The sequence below is a fragment of the Zingiber officinale genome, chromosome 8B, assembly GCF_018446385.1.
Source record: "Zingiber officinale cultivar Zhangliang chromosome 8B, Zo_v1.1, whole genome shotgun sequence".
NCBI classification, from domain to species: domain Eukaryota; kingdom Viridiplantae; phylum Streptophyta; class Magnoliopsida; order Zingiberales; family Zingiberaceae; genus Zingiber; species Zingiber officinale.
In genome coordinates, this window is record NC_056001.1 from 9,811,013 (window position 1) to 9,830,555 (window position 19,543).

Sequence of the window (19,543 nt, forward strand, 5' to 3'; positions counted from 1 at the left end):
TCTTATCTGATAGATAAGATTTAAGAGTGGAATCAATATTTTTTTGATGGATGATGGATCCATTATTGAACATGAAAGTGCAAGTTGTCCCGAATTATGAAGTTGATTGGAACTGTTCTTTTAAAAAACATCATATTAAACCAATCTTTCCTTTTCCTATACCTTTCATTTTTCTGTTCCCGATTTATTATAGCTTTTATAAAGTTCTAATGAATTCAAAAGCAAAATTTTGGGTTTTTCTTAAAACTTTTATACTAAGTTATAATAATAGTATTATAATTGGGAATTAATATTTTAAATTGATGAAAACACACTATACATGAGTATTGTTAGGTCGTTTGTCATATATTTTAGAAATTTCCCATCCATTGACTTGACTAGTAAAATAAAACTAATGCATTTTGGAAAATTACAATTAGCTAGGATAGTTGAATTTTATAATGATATTCAAGTGGCTAACGACTCTTTTATTGATGGGGCAAAAGACTGATTCACTCGTCTCAGTCCCTATCAACTTTCGACTCTAGAATTTCATGTGATAATATCTCATGTTTCAACCACCGTACCGTTCCGGAGAACGACAGCTCTTTTATCGGTGATCAATATCCCAAGAGTCTTTTCTTAAAATTAATATATTATCAGGCAAGTGATTCGTTTCCCATTAAATAGATTAAAATGAGCCTTTCATTAAGTTTTAATTTTTTTAAGAGTTGTTTTTCTAATTGCCGTCTACACAAATCGGTTCACGCTCGAATCGGGAATATTCAAGTTGTTTTTAGATACGCACACAGGAATATGATTCATGATTTAATAACGTGTATGTTGGAAAGGTACTTCTTTAACTTAATCAACTACACCGCCACTGTGATCTCATGCGAATCTAAAGTCGCGTGAGAAATCTAAATAACGTCATTTGGTATTATAAATTAAAGTTACTTTCTAAAACTTTTTTTTTATATAGTTTTACTGTTTAATTTTATTTTTCTAAAACTATAACTCATTGATTCATCAACGCGGATATATGATCGATCTTTTCTTGAGAGAGAGAAAAAAATATTATGATTATTATCCGGCTAAATGATTTGCCAATCGCAATTTAGAAAAAAACATTCTCTGCATCAGTAACTTATATATAGATTTCTTACAAATGATTATGCCACTTCAACTACAAACTGTATGGTATAGTTTCATCACTCTCTCTGCTGCAAGATCATCTCTTCTTCTACATTATTATGCAACCAGTTGGTTCTCGATAATACGGATCCTCCGGAATCATAATAGGAATTTGTTGCATGAAAGGGCCATAGCTGGGCCAAGTTACAGCTACTGGTTCCGCTCCCTTCTTCTCTTCTTTCTTCTCTTCCTTCTTGTTTTCAGCCACGCTGAGGAGATCCACGTGGCCCATCTTCTTCCTCAGAATCCTTGTTAGATCCACCGAGTCAACATCTCCCACGACGACAATCTTATCATCTTCCAGCGTCACCGATACGACGCCTGCATGCATATATGCCGGTAACAAATTAAAGCACAATCAATTAGAGCGCGAGAATGAAGAAGCAGAGAAAAAACAGAGGAAGTTAATTCCTCGCGAACGAACGAAGTGATTAATAATAACGCACCGTGCACGCCGACAGCAGTTTTGAGAGCCTTCGCCTTCTTCTTGGGGTCTTCCATCGTCAGCTTCATCACCATCTTTTGCTGAATTTGTTTATTTTTTTATTTTTACAGAAATTCAATCAGCAACTAAACAGAGAAGCTGAAGAAGAAGAAGAAGAAGAAGAAGAAGAGCATATAACAATTCCATATATAAAGCTGTACGACTGCACTCACCTGAACCATCCTGAGATATAAGAAACTGCTCTTTAACTTCTTGAATTGAGGCGAGGAATTGGAGTGGATTGGGACTTGTGTGTAACTGATGATCCAAAGGCTCGCAACTACTCGCTCTTTTATACACAAAACAAAGGAGTCGCTAGCTAGCAAGTAGCAAATGGCAATGGCCTGTTCCGTGGCAGGCGAGGTTTGAACTAAAACGCGGTGTTCATTCTATTGACCCCGTCGTCAGTCTTCGGACATCATTCCAGTAGTTAAAATTGGAAATTAATATTTCAGATTGATGAACTACGCACGCGTTGACTTGACTAGCAAAGCAAAATAATGAATCTGCAAATCGCAATCAGCTAGGATTTTTTTTTTTATGGCTAAAAAATGATGGAGGGCGAGGAAAATGATCACCGTGCAGATGAATTTTATGATATTAATCGAGTGACGAATAAAACTGAAAGACTCGTATATTGATGATTTGATCAGATAAGATCCATGTCCATGTCTCCACAGTGGTCTCCGTATTAACGGACTAAGACACGTAATTAGTTTCCCATTAAACATAGACTTGAATAAGTCTTCACACAGACAAAGTCAAGTAATTAAAAACACATTTAATTTGCAATATAATGAGGCTGTGAGACTAGGTGGTGGCCATGTTGGTCTCATTCAAAGTTTAGTTAGTTTTGAAAAGTATTATTAAGATTTTAATATTATTAAAATATTAATATATTTTTTAGTTAAATATTTAGCATCCACTTATGTTCAAGGCAGGAAGTCGCTGCATTAGCCGTAAAACATTTTTCATAGTTAATTAGGTATCTTTCATAATTAATTAGGCATCCGCATGTCTTTCTCCAACGAGAAGATAACTCTGGAACACTCGAGGGACAAGCCATTCCCACTTTTGAGCCATTCGCACTTTCGTTGAAAATTTTGAAGAACTGGACGACTGGATTAACCAAAGACGCTGCATTAATAACTATGTGGTTAATTTTCCTCTTTCTGGCCAATAGAAATAATGATTCATAGAGATAATTGGTTCATCCTCTCCTCGGTAGAATCATTGTCATATCCGTAAAAGACTATTATGGAACATTTTGGGAAAGAACAAAAGGCAAAATGAAGTTTTTCACAGAAAAAACGGAAAATTTGACAGTAAATTGATACCTGTCTGGCTGTCTCCAGATATCGGGAACTTCAACAATAGGCCCCTTTCCCAACGATTTCTTCCGACTATTTGGTAACTAGATAAAACAAACATTATATCTACTTCACTCAGCAGAAACATGAATTAGATAACTATAACAGAAGCCTTCAAGACAACTAAATTTCTGAACTACAGTGTTCCTCGTTAATCTTGTCCACCTCATTTAGCACCAGCTACATAATCACACTGATACATTATGCGATACAACCTACAAGCTCTATTGGCTAATCATAAACAATACTGAGCCGTGAAGCGAGCAGTGGATAGACAGTTCCCAAGCAGAAATATTCTTCTGTACGGATTCATCTGTGTTTCAGGTTGATATCAAGAAGTCTTTGTTCTGAGAAGACCTGACTTAGCGTCTACTTTTGGCTTCCAGATAATACTCTCCAGCTTATTGCACATCGACTTGTAAAACTGCAACAGAATTAATCATTATGTAAGGCTAGTGTTCCTAGAGCAGTACGATTCAAAGAATGCAAGCATAATCATATACGTTCACATTAGTAACCAATCATCCACAAAACATATTAATCATAGTTATCATTAATAGAAAATTATAACGTTAGACATTGATATCTGGAACTTTGTTGATCAAGCGTATTTGCAGTTAGAGAACATGTAAAATTTAGTAATCTAGCAAAAATAAAAACACTGGACTAAATCCGTTTACTAAGATAAAATCAAAAATACTTGAGCACGTCTGTGGCACCAAGAGTTGGCAATAGGTTCGATAGTTAACTAAGTTAAATAGTTAAAAGATGAGGATAGGACAATATGACAAATCAAGTAGTTTATATGGTTAAGAGATCTAAATATTAGCAGTGAAAATAGTCTGACATAAAATTCAATTGAGAGAGAAACTTCATACAACCACCTAACAAATACAACTTGATGATGATGCAGTGAAGTGTGGTATTTCAAAAGGCAGTTCATAGAAGAATGTATTTAGTGGTTTATGTAACAAGCAAGGTATACATAATCACAAATAATAGACTAAGATTTTGTGCTTTAAAATTAGTGTAACGCCCAGAAAACATGTTGTTCCTTATCTACATGTGATAACTAAAAAAGTTTGAAACCACTATTACATGCATTGTCACTTTTACAGTTTACTATTTGTTTTTATCATGCAAGCCTTTATGACTTCCACCAAGCAGGATAACCTATCCCTATATAACAAAATCACTTAATCTCAATCCGCTAAGGGCTGGTCAAATCAAACTTGAATTGGTATAAATAATACTCAATTGTAGCAAAGTGATTACGCTCACAGGCACTCCTCAAGCTTGTCTCCAGGTTACGTGAAGGGAGGTAAATCACGTGGTCATCTTGTATCTGACCGGCTAGGGGATAAAAGGAGTTTTTTCCCAAGGGCATGTGCCCGCCGGAAATTGATCTCTACCCCATTGTAGGGTATAAATGATACTCAATTGTGCAAAGGCAAAACGCTCACCCTCAGCGTCCCCGCCAACCGGTTCCACGGCTAACACAGAAGAGGTAAATCAAGGAACTACATATAGCAAATGCATGGGAGGGTCTTTTGTATAAATGATACTCAAGAAGAATAATATGATGGTAAATTCACTCCTTAATTTCACACTTAATGGTGCAGTTTTACTTATTTATTTTTTGTATTAGTGTATGGCTATATTTGCTCCACACCTGCATCACATACACCTTATAAATCCCTTATTTACCATCTTTGAAAAAGGGCATCTTCACAATACTAATGACAAAATAAACATATGAAGAGGCTCCATACGAAGGTTGTTTTGAAACACTGGAAATCAGAAACAATCATATTTATACTGTCTGTAATCTACCACTCTAACAAACAAACAAAAAAGAACAAAACACGCAATCAGACAATGACAATGGTTATTGATGGCAAACCTAACTGTACAAACCAAAATCCTGTCAATCTAAACAAAATGTCTCCTTAATCGTGACACTGTGTCAGCCATTATTATTCATTGAAAACATTATTAAACAAGACATTAGCAGAAACATGATGGCACCAACTCCAAAATCTGAAACATAAAAAAAAATGAGAAATTTGATATAAGCAATAAACATCATCTTCTCATTGAACCATGTGATTAGGAACCAGGTTGGTTTGTAAACAAATAGATTAACCATGTATTTCTTGAAAAGAAATGTATAACCTTGTGATATTCTAGGGTATCACCAGCAACCTTCCGAACATCAACCATGAAAAGTGAAGGTGCCACTTCAAAGACCTACATTAATTACAAATGTGAGTAAAAAATATTGTTTTAGACTGAATTTTCATAATTGTCATGATTTTAAAAGATTAGATAAGAGTACCTCTAGCACAACAGCAAGCTGATGCATCTTATTTGAAGATAATCCTTCGAGCCTCATCTGTGAAATAATCAAATAGCCGAGGCAACAGTAATTATTTAATGAATAAGTTTTTCAATGATTAGGTGATCAATTGAAAACCACTTAAAATGCTAAATGATTTTTGTACATGCAATAATATAAAATTCTTGATATAGTGAAGAGATGAGGCGTAAATAAAAATGAAGGATCTTGTGAGGCAATAATTCTAAATCCTCATAAGGTATTCTAAATCATGTCCCCCATATCAAGATGTACAACTCTTAAAATGGATTTGTTACTGTCTAATTTCCATATCAGCTGCTTTAATATATACAACCTGGGTCCTGAATCATGTTTACGAGCAAGCATATTTGTAAAACAACTTACATGCTCAGCACTGTTTTTTTCTCTTCTCCTTCAGTAGCTCATAAAGGTGAGGCTTACTTAACTTTATTTTGAAGCATATTACCACAATAACATGTTGAAAATCATGAAAAGATAGTGAACAGAAATGCCATTACAGTGGAACTATATACCTTAAAGTTTTGAGAATGGACCTTTAGACCAATAGATGCTGCTACAGCCTCTATTGTTGCTACAATGGTATTTGCTGGTTGGCGTGAAATGAACCGAGTTTGACGTTTCACATAATCCTGTAAAGAATGAAACAAAATGATGTTTACTGTTTTCTTGATTTAATCTCGGTATTACACAAATCCATCAACTAAACATGATAAACAAATACTTCAGTGAAATAACCTATTAATATTTCAAATGTGACAATATAGGCCAAAACAATTTGAAAGCAAGACCAGTTCAATAATTTTTGTGAAATATAAAGTTTATACCTGGCGTCTATCAAATAAAGCTGAAAGGTTCAACCCTTGAGATAAAGTTATCATCTCAAAGGCATTCATTATAAGAGGCCCAGTATCATTATCTCGCACTTGCTCAGTTACATATTGATCCTGTGGAAAAGAAAATCTAAACTGTTTCAGATGCTAAGCCATGGAGATTGGAGCTTTGTTGGTGTTATGGTGCATAAACACTGTTTGCACTCTCAATATCTGCTAATTGTAAAAAAATATTATCAATTTTACCAGCTGGATTAAAACAAGAATCAAAAGTACTCAAAAAAGTTATTTAAATTTAAAACAATAGGACACCGACAATGAAGATAGCAATGATGCTGTTGCAGGAATAACTGGAGCATAGAAGGTTAGCCATAAGCATACTGGAAATAGAATTTCGTGGGTTCAAATCCCACTAAGGAAGATATGTAGGCAGGCGAATGATAAAATGCAAATCTGAATAAATTTACATTTTTTCCAATTCTTAATTTTTTTCAATAACTTATACTTTTTTACTTCTTAAGAAATTCTAGAGGTTGGCTGGGTCAATGCCTAAGTTGGGCCATGGCCAAGAAGAGACTAGGTTGTGTTAAGCTGGACTAGGTCCAGATCAAGCTAGAACATCCCAAGCCAATGCCTAGCCCTGTCACAACCAGTTGACATGTCTGTCTGGTACATTAGTATATCTTGTGAGTTATAATGTATTGTTCCCATCATAATAAATACTTGGACACAATATCCATAATATTATATACTTATATTAATCTTTCATTAAAAGCTTAAAAAGGTTTACCTTTGGGGGGACTATATATTATGGTTTATACTGTTTCCCTTCATCACATAGAGAATCAAAGAAGTGACCACAATAACACATTGCAGTGACAACTAAAACACAGTGGCTCTCACAATGAAAAGCGACCAGTGACATTCTTTGGATTGCCACTTTATTCGGCTGTCTCCTTGTTTTTCATTTTTTTTTTTTATGAATTTTCCTTTTAAATTTCTGGTACCTATTCAATAAGTATAAGTTCGACTAGTTGATTTCAAGAAGAATCAACAGACCTCTACCTAATCCGTGTAGAATTTTTTAGAGAATAAGTTTGATACTGGGCAAGTTTTGTAATTTAAGCATATTTTTGCTTGGACATCATTGTCTAAGTCCGGATTTCTCAGAAAAATCATAGCAGTTTTGGCTGATATAGACCCTACTAGGTGAATCCATATCATAATCAACTTTTATGTGAAATAAACAATGTGAAATTCAAAATGAAAGATAGAATCAGTCAGGTGGCATACACACCTCAATATCATTAAAAACAGCATCAATATCATCTAAATTGACTTCTTCCTCTACGCCCAGTCGAATGGGAATATAATTTCTTTGGAACCATGCATCACTTCTAATACCTTCAATGGTAATTCGCTTCAATAAGAAAGCACAGGATGTTAGAAGAAAGACCAAAGCAAATAACATCAATTATGCTTAAACTCATGGCTTTAAACTTTTTAGAATCCAATTGGTGATGATTCTACCTGAAGCACATGAGAGAATGCTAGCTTTCATGTCGTAATTCAAGTAACCAGAACAAACTATACTAAGAGTGTAAGATGAAACATCATGATACTATTATCAGATTAGGCATCAACTTTCAAAGAAGAAACTTATCATTAATCTCATCATTTGTGCTTTACAATGGATAGCACATTGAACTTGGGAGTTAAGGCCAACTAGCATGAGGGCAAATGAGAATTTTCTGAAAGTGCATAAAATATACCTGTGTGAAAATACTGGTCATGATAACCAGAATGTGCTTACTAATGTCCCAAAGGCTTCATTTGTCTATAGTTAATGAACAACATTTTCTGCCAAACATTCTCTTTGAAACTCTACACCAATGTTGGAATCCTAGACTCCTCCTCTGCCTAACACAGAAACCGCTGGTCAACATGGCTCACCTCAACACCTCTTCTTCCACAGATTGCTAGTTTGGGATCTTCTTGTTGTTGGCAATTCTATTCTGACAGCTGGTATCATTTGGGACTTGAATCAGCCAATTCGGTTGATTCCTTCTAATTTCATCTATTCTTCCTGAAATCTACTCTAATTACTATTATTTTTTCAACATTTGAGATAATTTTGAATTTATCGAGAAATCAACTGCAATGAAATCAGTCATTGCTAATGGTGATCCAACTCAGTCAATCCGTATTGGGAGACCAAGTTTGCCAACTATGGTCTCAGCTGTGAGAAAATAAAAGGACCGTGACTTAATATAGTTGAAAGAGATTGACAACAAAAATTTCAGTGGTCATTATGATGAAAACTTGTTCGACAAGTTCCCTTCTTGAGAAGATAATAACTTCATAGAAAATTTGCAAATATAATCCATGATTAGTTAGCATATAATATGCGCTTCACTAGGTATACATGATAGATGAAAATTATTCTTTAAATGTATTGTCCATGTAAATTATGTGTGTCTGTAATAGAGTAGATGTAAGCTTAGACACTTGCATGCATATTATTAACTATTAATATATATAATTTATTCATTAAGAATCAGACATGAGATGGCATGTTGCATCTCATCTTAAGTGACAACCTGGATCTCCCTTGCAAATGCACTATAAAATAAACCTTCAAGAGAAGCTAAAGTAGATTATTGTACATCCTGAGATCTTTACTGGAATTAATTATGGTGTGACTAATAATTATATTTACAAAGCACATCTTAGTCACCTCATAGTCGACCAAAAATGCTAGAACTATAAAAATCACATGCTAATATCTTTTTTCTAGAACCGGAGATTACACCAACAATAGGTTCAAAAGTTAAAGTCTACACTGGAAAATGAAAAACATGCTAATGGGAATCTAGAAACAAAGATTAGGTAAACTAGGTCCATTCATTTTGTGAAAAATATCTTCTGAACAATACTTTTCAGTTCTTTTAGTGTTTGTCCCGCCAAACAATCATGGGCAATGGATAACGTTTTGCCAGTCATGAGGTATCATAAAGGAAAATGACTTCCACTTGAAAAGAGCGAGTCATTTCTCTTCCCTCAAACCCCCTCCACTACCTCTAGCCCTTAGTGAACCCCACAAGAGTCTGTCAACTGGTCAACAGTTCTTGACCATCCCCACCTGCCCATCCACCAGTAATCTTCGATTGCCCCCATTTGCAAACCAACCAATAAACAATCTCCATCCCTACCAACTGATCAGCCAACAGCCACTGAACATTCTTGCCAGTCATGGAATGGAATTGAAGAGAAAGAGAAAGAGAAAGAGAAAGAGAAACCAAAGAAACATATTTTTGTTATATCATAGTCAAACAAGGGAAAATAATCATTTTTTTTGTAAAAGAATTCTTTGGAAAGTGTTTTACTCATCTAAATTATTTTCCACAAAACAAACTAGCCTTTTGTATCAAGTCTCAAGTGCCAACCATAGGGACAATGACTCAATGAGTCTTTGCTATTAACATCCTACATTTGCCTATGACAAACTGAATATGTTGATAAATGTGAAGAATTATCCGCTTACTGGTATAAGTGATTACGTGAATAGTGAATACTACCACTTAATAGTACGAGTGATTAAGGGAATATTATCATGTTATAGATCTGAACATTGCAGTTATTGAGGCTGAGATAACACAGACTCAGTCTGAAACTCCACTGACAAGAACAGCTACAACCTTGTTCAGTAGACAAAATCCAAGTGGATTTTCTATTAAAACAAAATCAGAGAGCACAAAATGCAACCTTTACATTATTTCAGATGTTAAAATGCCAAATCACAGATGAGAGAGTTGTCTCCATACTCACAGTTTTGGGGTTTGGATCAAGTATTAGATGTATCAATGACTTAGCGCCTAAAGAGAAGTGTATTGGGCAAGTAAATTCTGCAGCCTTGATCTATATAACAACAAAAGAATTAGAAGACTCACCTTAAGTGTGTTCACCAAGACATTAAGTAGCATGATAATAGAAATACAAAGTGATAATTACATCAGACTATTGTATTAAATGTGATTGTAAAACACAACTAAATAAGTAATAGTATTTGGGGACAGAAACATAAAACCAATCTTCTCTTGTTATGTATTTAATCTATGAAAGAGATTATCTTCAAAAATGATCTACACATTCCGCTTACTGAATTAAAAGATTAATCCAACATTTGCACTCCATGTTCTTAGTTCCAATTTGATCTGTATTCCCAGAAAATGTAGCCCAAAATGAAAGAGAACAACGTAGAAAGGTCAAACATATATAAAGATGATCTCTACCCATATCAAAGACGATTAGAAGAAATTATCTCTGTATGTATCAAACAACACAAATTTCATAATTTGCATCATATTTCCTATGTGAACCAAATAATATAAAAGTACATTAACAACCATTATTTTTTATGTCAAAATTTATCAAATTGGAAAAAAAAAACATACATAATGGTTTTGAAGAAGCCAGACCTATACAATCTGCATACACTTTTTTTAAAAAACATGCATATACAAAACAAAAATAAAATTTTTGAAGGATCAACAGTATAGGTTTCTTCATAAGGATCAAGTATATGACTTAACTAATTAAGACAATCAAAACAAAAATAAAAGGAAAAGAGGATAACCCACATCAATTTTAAAAAAAAACACACACAAAAGAAAGCTCACTAAGGATGAATATGTATCCTTTACCTTTTATAATATGAGAAGAAGCTAATTTAAAGAGATGTATCACTTACCTTTTTATACAAAGTTGGGAGATCCACCTCATTAAATGGAAGATATCCAGCCATCAGGACAAATAGAATGACACCACATGACCATATATCAGCAGCAGAACCATCATAACCTTGATGACCAAGTACCTAAATGGGTGATTGCTTGATTAGGAATCACCAAACTAAAACTATAGTCTATGAACTTTATGCAAGATTGACAGACAATGCACTCCAGTGAGGAGGATTAGAGTGTTCTGATTCAAATAAAATCAATCAGGATTAAACCAATAAGAAGCATCAATTCATTTTCTAAGTGAACCATAAAAAGTTACTTGAGAAATAAATCTAGAAACAAATTAGAAGTAGAAGCATTAGGCATTCTTTTGATTTTATCAAGATATCTTTGAAATTCTACCAACCGAACCAAGAAAAATTGTAGCATAATGTCATCTCATCATCAGTGATGATTGCCTCAAGGCCCTCAACTATTTAAGGCCAGCTAGATGGATCTAATCCCTTTATTGACCCCTATGACAAAGCTATGCATTAGTAATATCCAAATCAATTAAATTATTTCTAATTGATTAACTAAAGTTTCTAGCAATCTTGCACTACCCCTTAAATCTTAAACTGTAACTGATTCAACTATTCTAAAATATATTGGTTGCCTTTGAGCACCTCCATCTATCTCGACATAATTTCTTTAATCACTGAATTGCACCCAGATATTAATATCTTTATTTTATCCTTTCTAACATAGCGACACATCATCCTCATGTTCTCATCTTTGCTACCTGAATCTTTTATATGTGTTGCTTCCTAATAGCCCGACAATCTTACATATTCAGTATAGCAGGTCGTAGTATGGTCTCATAAAGATTTTCCTTTCAGCCAAAGGGACAAGCTACAAGTTTCTCTGCATTTTAACCATCCAACTTTTATCATGTTAATAATAACTTTATCAATATCTCCTTACTGAAGGATATATCCAAGATATTCAAAACTCCCATAGCATAATGCCCCTCTTAAAATTAAAATTATTCATAACAACTTTGAAAGAGATAAATATATGAAACAAAAAAAAGTCCTAACAAGCAAATGTGATCCCCATGAATGCAAGAGTTGAATATTATGTATCCTAAGACTAGCTTAAAAGTATTGCAATATATTTTTCTCCTGCTGAGATATCTAAAGTATCACCCCTCTGGGGTGGATCCAGGATTTAGGTTTTTTTTTGTTTTTGGGGTGGGGGCATAATAAGTGATGAATACCATCAGATCAACTATGCACATTTATCTTTGGAGGGGCAAGAGTGGATTCCAGGAGAAGAATCGAAGGGTTTTAGCTTGCAAGGTGGACAATTTCTGCATTTCGTCTTATTCTTCTTCCTTGTTTGTTGATATCCATGCCTTCCATTTTTCTATTCAACAGTTATGTTGTGAAAAATATTTTAAAACTTTGTTTTGTGTTTCAGCGGCATTGATTGTGGTTTCGATTTGAGAAATAGAGAGAAAGAAAAAAAAATCATGGCAAATTAGGGTAGATATAAATAAGAGCATAAATATGCCGATTAAACTGGGAGAAAGTCTTGTGAATTTGAGGGAGTAAATCATGGGTTCCTTGCCTGATGCCGGAGATTTCTTTCTTCTTGATTTTTAAATCAAGAATAATTGTTGTTTCATGAATTATGCAAGTAGTCATCATTCTGAAAGTTTATTTTTGTCATTGTGTCTCTTCCAATATGTCCGCACAAACAATGTTAAATTAACAAGTTCTGGCTCTTAATCCTCCATTTGTATGCAACTGTGAAAATTTGTGTTAATTATTACTTTCTATGTTGATAAATCCTCCAATCGTTTGGCTGTTTTCCGAATTATTCCTAAAAATTAAAGAATTCTTAGATCTATCCTGACATAGAAATGATTCAAATCGATTGACATGATAAACAGATCTTATTGGTCAGTAATGTTTGCTGAAAATTTGATAATTTTCTAAAACTACATGAGTGAACATAAAATTTGGCATAAATACAGTTAATCACCCATTGAAACTTTCAAACCATTTAATCATTGTAAATCCTCTTTAAGAAATTCTATTTTTTTAATTAAATAATTTATTTAATCCATAAGAAAAAGGGAAAAGAGAGAGAGAGAAAGGTCTCTTTCTTCTCCCTCTTACCCGTGTTAAGCCCTTACTTTTTCTTCTCCCTCTTCACTCTTCCCCTTTCTTCTCCCTCTTCACTCTTCCCCTTTCTTCTCACCGCCGAAGACTTAAGGGCGTATTTTGAATCTGGGGGGCCGTGGCCCCCCCGGGTCCTAGGGTAAATCCGCCCCTGCGACCCTTTGCACAAAAGCTTTATACCATACTATCTCTTTTATAGGCAATCTCATGTGAAAATAAAAAAAAAAAAAAAAAAACAATGTCCCCTCTAAAATCAAAATCTCCGGTGCAAGTTATCTCCAGGCTAGTTTAGACTCTTTTGCACTTTAGCAGTTACATGATTTTGTACAGTCTAAAATTCATAATCTCTTATCTTCAATAATCAATACTTGGTTGGTTACTTATATATACCAAGGACAACAAAGTTAACAAACCTATAAAAAGTGGTTCTTCAGCCTATTTAATTTTAGCATACCAACTGACACTTGGTTAGTAAAACAGGGGATATAGCCCCAAACTTAAACTCGAGCTAATACATCTCGTATCTTGTGGAAGTTCACCTTGTTAAAAAAAGGGTGCCATATGATCAGACTTTGCTAGTACAAACAAATGAATGACAATAGTTACCAAATACGGAAGCTAGTAACAATCAGCAAACAGATGATTGAGGTCAACTGCCAAATTTGAACGTTTAATCCTCAATTACTTAGGTTTTATCATCTACCAAGATCGACATCATCCACATTTGTTTGTTTCAATTGGAAACAATATACCATTTGCAAAATAGTATAACATGAACTGCCAAAAACACTAAGGGTGTTGAAATATATATATATATATATATATATATACATACTTCAGGGGCAACATAATTGGGAGTACCACAAGTTGTACGAAGAAGTCCAACACCCTGAAACAAAAATAAACCCACAAGTCAATGGAAAAGTTGCTTCAGACCTCAGAGGAAAGTCACACTTACTTTTTGGGGTAATGCACTCAGTCCAAAATCTGAGACTTTCAAGTTTCCTTGGTAGTCAAGGAGAAGATTTTCAGGCTAGATATTTCAAGACATCAAGGAAAGTCAAAATCATGGAAAGAATGTATAGGAAGAATACACAAGCATACCAGACCTTCAAATCCCTATGGTACACACCCTTGCTATGGCAGTAGTCTACTGCATCAATAAGCTGCTGAAAGTACCGTCTAGACTCATTCTCACTAAGTCTTCGTTGGTGTACCTAAAATATTCATATAAGTAGAGAGAAAATAAAGAAAGAAAATTTCAAATTCAGTATAAAAAAGCTCAGCAAAATCAAATAACAAGAGTGAGAGAGAGGGAGAGAAAGAGGAAAAGAATGTGAACAACTTACACCCAAAAAAAATGTAAGAGAAAAACTAAAATAAACATTTGGATATATTTAAGTATAGACCAAGAAAAATACTAAAATATATGTGCACATGAGTACTACCAAATGGGTTTTATTAGGCACATGTAGCACATTTAGGCAAAACTTGCAGTTTCATTGCGTGCAAGAGCTTCAAACCTCAAATTGTTCTAGGATCAAACCAATGAGCTTTAATCACATATTTTCACTTAACTTGTTTACCATCTTTATAACAATTAAAAAGTTAACTGAATTAAAATACTAGAGTAACAAGTTGCAAAAAATATATATAATAAGCATCTCGACTAATGCTTATTTCTTCTTAATACCAAAATGAGTTGTGCATCAAATGAGATCATTAGCTCCTATAGCATCTTATTGAATTTAATCAATTTTCTAAGACCTATAACAAATAATATTTTGTGCTGGTATTAGAATCGATTTATCCACATGTCCATTGACTGCTAGAGTTTAACTTGTTTCACAATTGAAATTGGAACAACTACAAGTACAAACTATGTATATATCGTAATTCTTTTACTCTAGTGTCAATTCCCTTTGCTACTAGTGATGCTTCAATTGGTGTATCTCTTCTCCTCCCTTTTCTTTTTAATGTTATAGCTCCTTGTGACAAATAGGTGGACTCAAAAGATAAATCATGAAAAGAGAATCTTAGTGTCTCAGTTGATATTGTGTGCTTCTCTTCCTCTCCTCCCTTTTTTGTTTTATCTCCTCCTAATGATCGGAAAACAAAATTGAAGGATGGGTTATAAAAGTGAATATTATTGTTTCTGATTGATTTCATTGACAGTGGCTAAGACAAACTCTGTTTTGGTTGGTACGACCAAAACTATGTTGTTATCAGCAACACAATAATGAGAACCAAACTTGCTAAATGAAGGAAGATACACAAAATAATTGGAAATTCTAATAGGACAAGTGTTCATAAAATACAATAGATTCCATAAAAACCTTTTTTCTTGAAGAATCAAAATGGCACTCCTTTGATTAAAATATTAAAAGGTTATCTTTCTTTACCCTTTTGACTATAAGTGAGTTACATATTTTGGGAAAAAAGAATATTAAGGGTCCAAATCAAACCATATTTTTTTGTAAAAGTTGTTGTGCATTGTGATTGTTGGACTATGAAGTGAGCACGCGAGCGAGAGAACAAAGCCAGAGACGAGGATGTTAAGGTACATGCGGACATAAGAGGATGGACGGGATAAAAAACAAGAACATTAGAAAGAAAATAGGAGTTCCAACTATTGAGAAAAAACTCCAAGACACACTTTTAAAATGATATGTGCACGTGCTTAGGTGTCCAATTAATAACCTAGTTAGGCAATGTGAGACTCATAAATATGCCTAACTTATGGTAATACAAAATGTTAGTTCATAAAAGCTAGTCGTCAAGGACATGAATTTACGTCTTTTGTAGATCTAATGATTTCTATGTATTAGTTGTGATAGTGGTTCGACATAATGACTTTTATTTCTATCAATTATATCACTTTATTGGGCACACATATGACTTCTCTAGGCCATGTTAGAGTCACGTCATTGGCAATTTGTTAAAAGGGATTTACCCTGGTTGGGGCTATCATTCATTAATGGTAATTGGATAGATAAAAAGTTGAAGAGTTAGGAAAAAGGAAAAAAACCAAAATTCATGAAAAGCAATACAAGTAAAAGTCTATAAGCAATAAAATGAAATATAGTTACTAATACTTGTAAGAAATTAAACATTTTTAGTAGAAAGATTTTAATATTGCCAACTTAAATACAAAAGGACCAAATTTTGATTTGCTAGAAATTAAAGCATTAAATTATGTTGAATTATTTGCATGTTTATATGTATTAAACAGTTTGAAAAAACAGAAGATGATAACAATAACTGAGAGAATCATTAGAATTAAGTTGGGCATGCCTGTAAAACTTATTTAGAAATTGTGTAAAAAAATTCAATATGTATAGGTTGAAAGTACAATCTGGAATGTACTTTTAATAACATATCCATTTTCTATTCATTTCTATATGTAGTAATTGTAAGTTAATTTTTATCTAGCAATTCTTAGTTGTTGCATGCCACAATCAATTTAACTCATATGACATAAACTTCCCAAGAATTAGTTCATAGACTCTGATGCAACTATCTCCACTTTATACACATAAGGATATGAGTACTAGAGCACCTCTTAATCTCCTCCAGCTCATTAAAATCTAATTGGAAGAATATGAGACTGAATTACATGATCATCAAAAACAGACTTAATTAATATGCAGATTTGCTAATGCAACTAAAAACTCAAGCGTACAGCCCTACAATCTAAACCAAGCTCTTCAACTTATATCTGTGCTGCTGTGCACAAAAGCAATACAAAAATACAGTAATAATAGAGTTTAATGTATAAGAAACTCAGCAACAATCATGACTCATTTTTAGTTATTGATATGCACATCTGATAAGAGCAAGTTAGATGTCTTACAATCTTATCAAATAATTCACCACCAGTGGCAAGTTCCAGGATGATGTATATCCTTGTTGAGCTGGCTAAAACCTGATAATCCCATTGAAGAAGCTGCTCTAAAGTTCTTTGTAAATATAATAAGAAAAAAATGTATCGCAAGTGTTGAACACATGGATTTGAAAAGAAGCCATTTGGTACATACCTCATGTAGTTTTACTATGTTCGGGTGCCTCACAATCTTCATTATGGATATTTCTCTCTTTATCTGAACCAAACAAACAAAACACTCAATTAGGAAATAGGATTATAATAGATTCAGACTAAAGGAAGCAATTAAAAATTATTGTCATGATAGTATAACTACTATAGTTATGCACAACCTCTGAAATAAAAGAAATTGAAAACATTGAAGTTAACCAGTTTTTCCATGAGAAAATAAATTCTCCACTGGTAACTTAATGTATTATAAAAAATCATACGCGCCAACATGTAAAACAACAAAACAGGATGTCGTATAGTAAACATAATCAAACAAAACTTAAATAGAACTCGCAATTAAAGAATGATAAATTTTCTTAGTAGAGAATTTTAAGAAGAAAGTAAAACAAGAAAGAAGATAAATTTTCTGACAAAAAAAAAGAAACAAAATCAATTTGAATTCAATATTAAGCTCACACAAGTGTTAATGCATCTAGTGACAATCCATACATATCAAGGAACATTGCGCCACAACAGATCTAAGATACCTGTCCTTTTAGAAAGAACAAGTGGAGAATATCTCGTCACCTTGCTATCCTTTTTGGAATGCTATATGGGCAGCAGTAAATTTGAAGTAGTTTTTATTCAATTTGGACATAGAACTTGCAATATATCCTCTAATCTGAACCAAAAGGTGAAAAAAATGTGCTAATAGAGACATCTAACTGATGGCTACGAATACAGCTATTTTAGCTGATTATCCATTGAAAATATAGTTGTTATGCTTGAGATTCAACTAGCCAAACCTCAAGTTACTGAAGCCAATAAACACGGGTAACTCATAATGCGCGAAATTCCGTTCCCTATGAAAAAAAAATAGAGATTCTCCAAGTTACGAAAACCGTGAGACCTGATGGACCATCTTATGCTCGAGGATGGTATTCTTTGCAAGGACTTTGATGGCAACGCTCCCACTGGTCTCTGTATTGACAGCAACCTTAACCTTGGCGAAGGTCCCCTGTCCAATTGTTCCGCCAACATCATATTTGCCAACCTTCTTTAACCCCATTATTCCCTAAATTCGTTGTGAATTGGCTATGTGGACCTTCCCTCTTTCTGTCCTCCCTGGAGTGACTGGTCCTAAGAATAACCATAAATCTATGTACCAAATAAAAGGGAAGAATGCAAATGGATACCTAAGGCGATGACCGTGATTGTGCAGGAAAATGAGAAGAAACCGACTGAGATCAATTACAGCAAAGGGGAGCCAACCTACCGTCTCCCCCTTTCCAGCGCCCAACCCCAATGCCACGGTCGCCAATTCCCTCAGCTACTAACGCCCCCTGCGACGGAATTCGACAAAAAAAATAAATAAACAAGCGATTGCAAAACTAGATGGAGATCTTGAGTCGAAAAATGCAAGCTAAACCCATCAACTTACCGAGAGGGAGAGGGCGAGGGCTCGTCAATCTCTGCACAGAAAAAAAAAAAAAAAAAAAACCATGAACAGTTCGTATGGCTGCAAAAAACGACTTGGATCTCTTGAGCAAGCTACGCTTCGCTCGGCCTCAAGGCGATCGGAAACATGGGAAGCGCCGAAGCGGAGCGAACGAGGAACGAAGGGACGAAACTTCTATTCCCCCGCTGAAACAGCTTCCCGTGTAGAATGAAACTGTCCTGGCCCGCACTCGAGGGCCCCGTTTACAGCGACAGATGAGCAGAGTCCCAGCAGTTAACCAAGTGCGACGGCTGGCCCATTTTTCTACAAGATATTGATTTTCAGAGGCTTCGTAGTTTTTACTTTATATTTGTGTGTTTTGATTTGTAAGATAACAAATTAATTTTTTTTATGATTTTCTTTTTGACGAATCTATAAATTTCTGCTTCAAACTATGTGGCTCTAATCAAAAGCATGTTCTATAGATCAAAAGAACCCACCCAACAAAGTTACTGCCTGGCACAGTTACGCTGGGTCGTTAACAGCAAAGTTAGATGCCGTTTGTCGGTTCGCTGTCAAGAGTGCGGAAAAACAGGAGAGGAAACTTTTTATCAAACAAAAAACAAAACGATAATGCTAAATGGTTAGAATCTAATCAGTTAGAATTAAAATATGTAAGTGTACATATGAATATTTTAATAATATCATATGTGTACATTAATTACATGTATGTACATGCATGTATTTTAATTGGAGGATAAAAAATTCTAGCCGGCCAGATTCTGACCAACAAGAATTACCGAAAACAAAGGGTAATGTTAAATGGCCAGAATCTGACCAGCTAAAATCAAAATATGCAAGTGTACACATGAGTATTTTAGTAATATCATATGTGTACATTATTACTAAATGGTTAGAATCTAGC

The 19,543-nt window shown here is 34.2% G+C and overlaps 2 protein-coding genes across 7 annotated transcripts; both read right to left on the bottom strand.

Annotated features, from left to right (window-relative positions):
- Nucleotides 1-1,081: 1,081 nt before the first annotated feature.
- LOC122015871 (disease resistance protein Pik-1-like) lies at nucleotides 1,082-2,046 on the bottom strand. The gene is made up of 3 exons (XM_042572937.1): nucleotides 1,831-2,046; nucleotides 1,620-1,698; nucleotides 1,082-1,494 (listed from the first exon to the last, which is right to left on the bottom strand). Exons 1-3 carry the CDS (start codon nucleotides 1,837-1,839, stop codon nucleotides 1,223-1,225), a joined length of 360 nt encoding a protein of 119 aa, XP_042428871.1. The 5' UTR covers nucleotides 1,840-2,046; the 3' UTR covers nucleotides 1,082-1,222.
- A 1,064-nt stretch (nucleotides 2,047-3,110) lies between these two features.
- On the bottom strand, nucleotides 3,111-18,909 carry LOC122014667 (CBL-interacting protein kinase 24-like). Of its 6 annotated transcripts, XM_042571013.1 has the most exons (17): nucleotides 18,736-18,908; nucleotides 18,622-18,652; nucleotides 18,377-18,523; nucleotides 18,091-18,305; nucleotides 17,185-17,247; nucleotides 17,001-17,072; nucleotides 14,257-14,364; nucleotides 14,106-14,180; nucleotides 13,983-14,036; nucleotides 10,988-11,113; nucleotides 10,066-10,155; nucleotides 7,535-7,657; nucleotides 6,232-6,351; nucleotides 5,920-6,036; nucleotides 5,366-5,422; nucleotides 5,203-5,277; nucleotides 3,111-3,451 (listed from the first exon to the last, which is right to left on the bottom strand). In XM_042571013.1, the coding sequence occupies exons 4-17, from the start codon at nucleotides 18,247-18,249 to the stop codon at nucleotides 3,359-3,361; spliced, it is 1,332 nt and encodes a 443-aa protein (XP_042426947.1). In that variant the 5' UTR covers nucleotides 18,250-18,305; nucleotides 18,377-18,523; nucleotides 18,622-18,652; nucleotides 18,736-18,908; the 3' UTR covers nucleotides 3,111-3,358. The 6 variants fall into 6 exon arrangements, with proteins under 6 accessions (XP_042426947.1, XP_042426951.1, XP_042426945.1 ...); XM_042571017.1 differs by lacking the exon at nucleotides 18,091-18,305 and having other exon boundaries at nucleotides 18,457-18,523; nucleotides 18,736-18,909; XM_042571011.1 differs by having other exon boundaries at nucleotides 18,091-18,314; nucleotides 18,622-18,908.
- Between the last annotated feature and the right edge of the window lie 634 nt (nucleotides 18,910-19,543).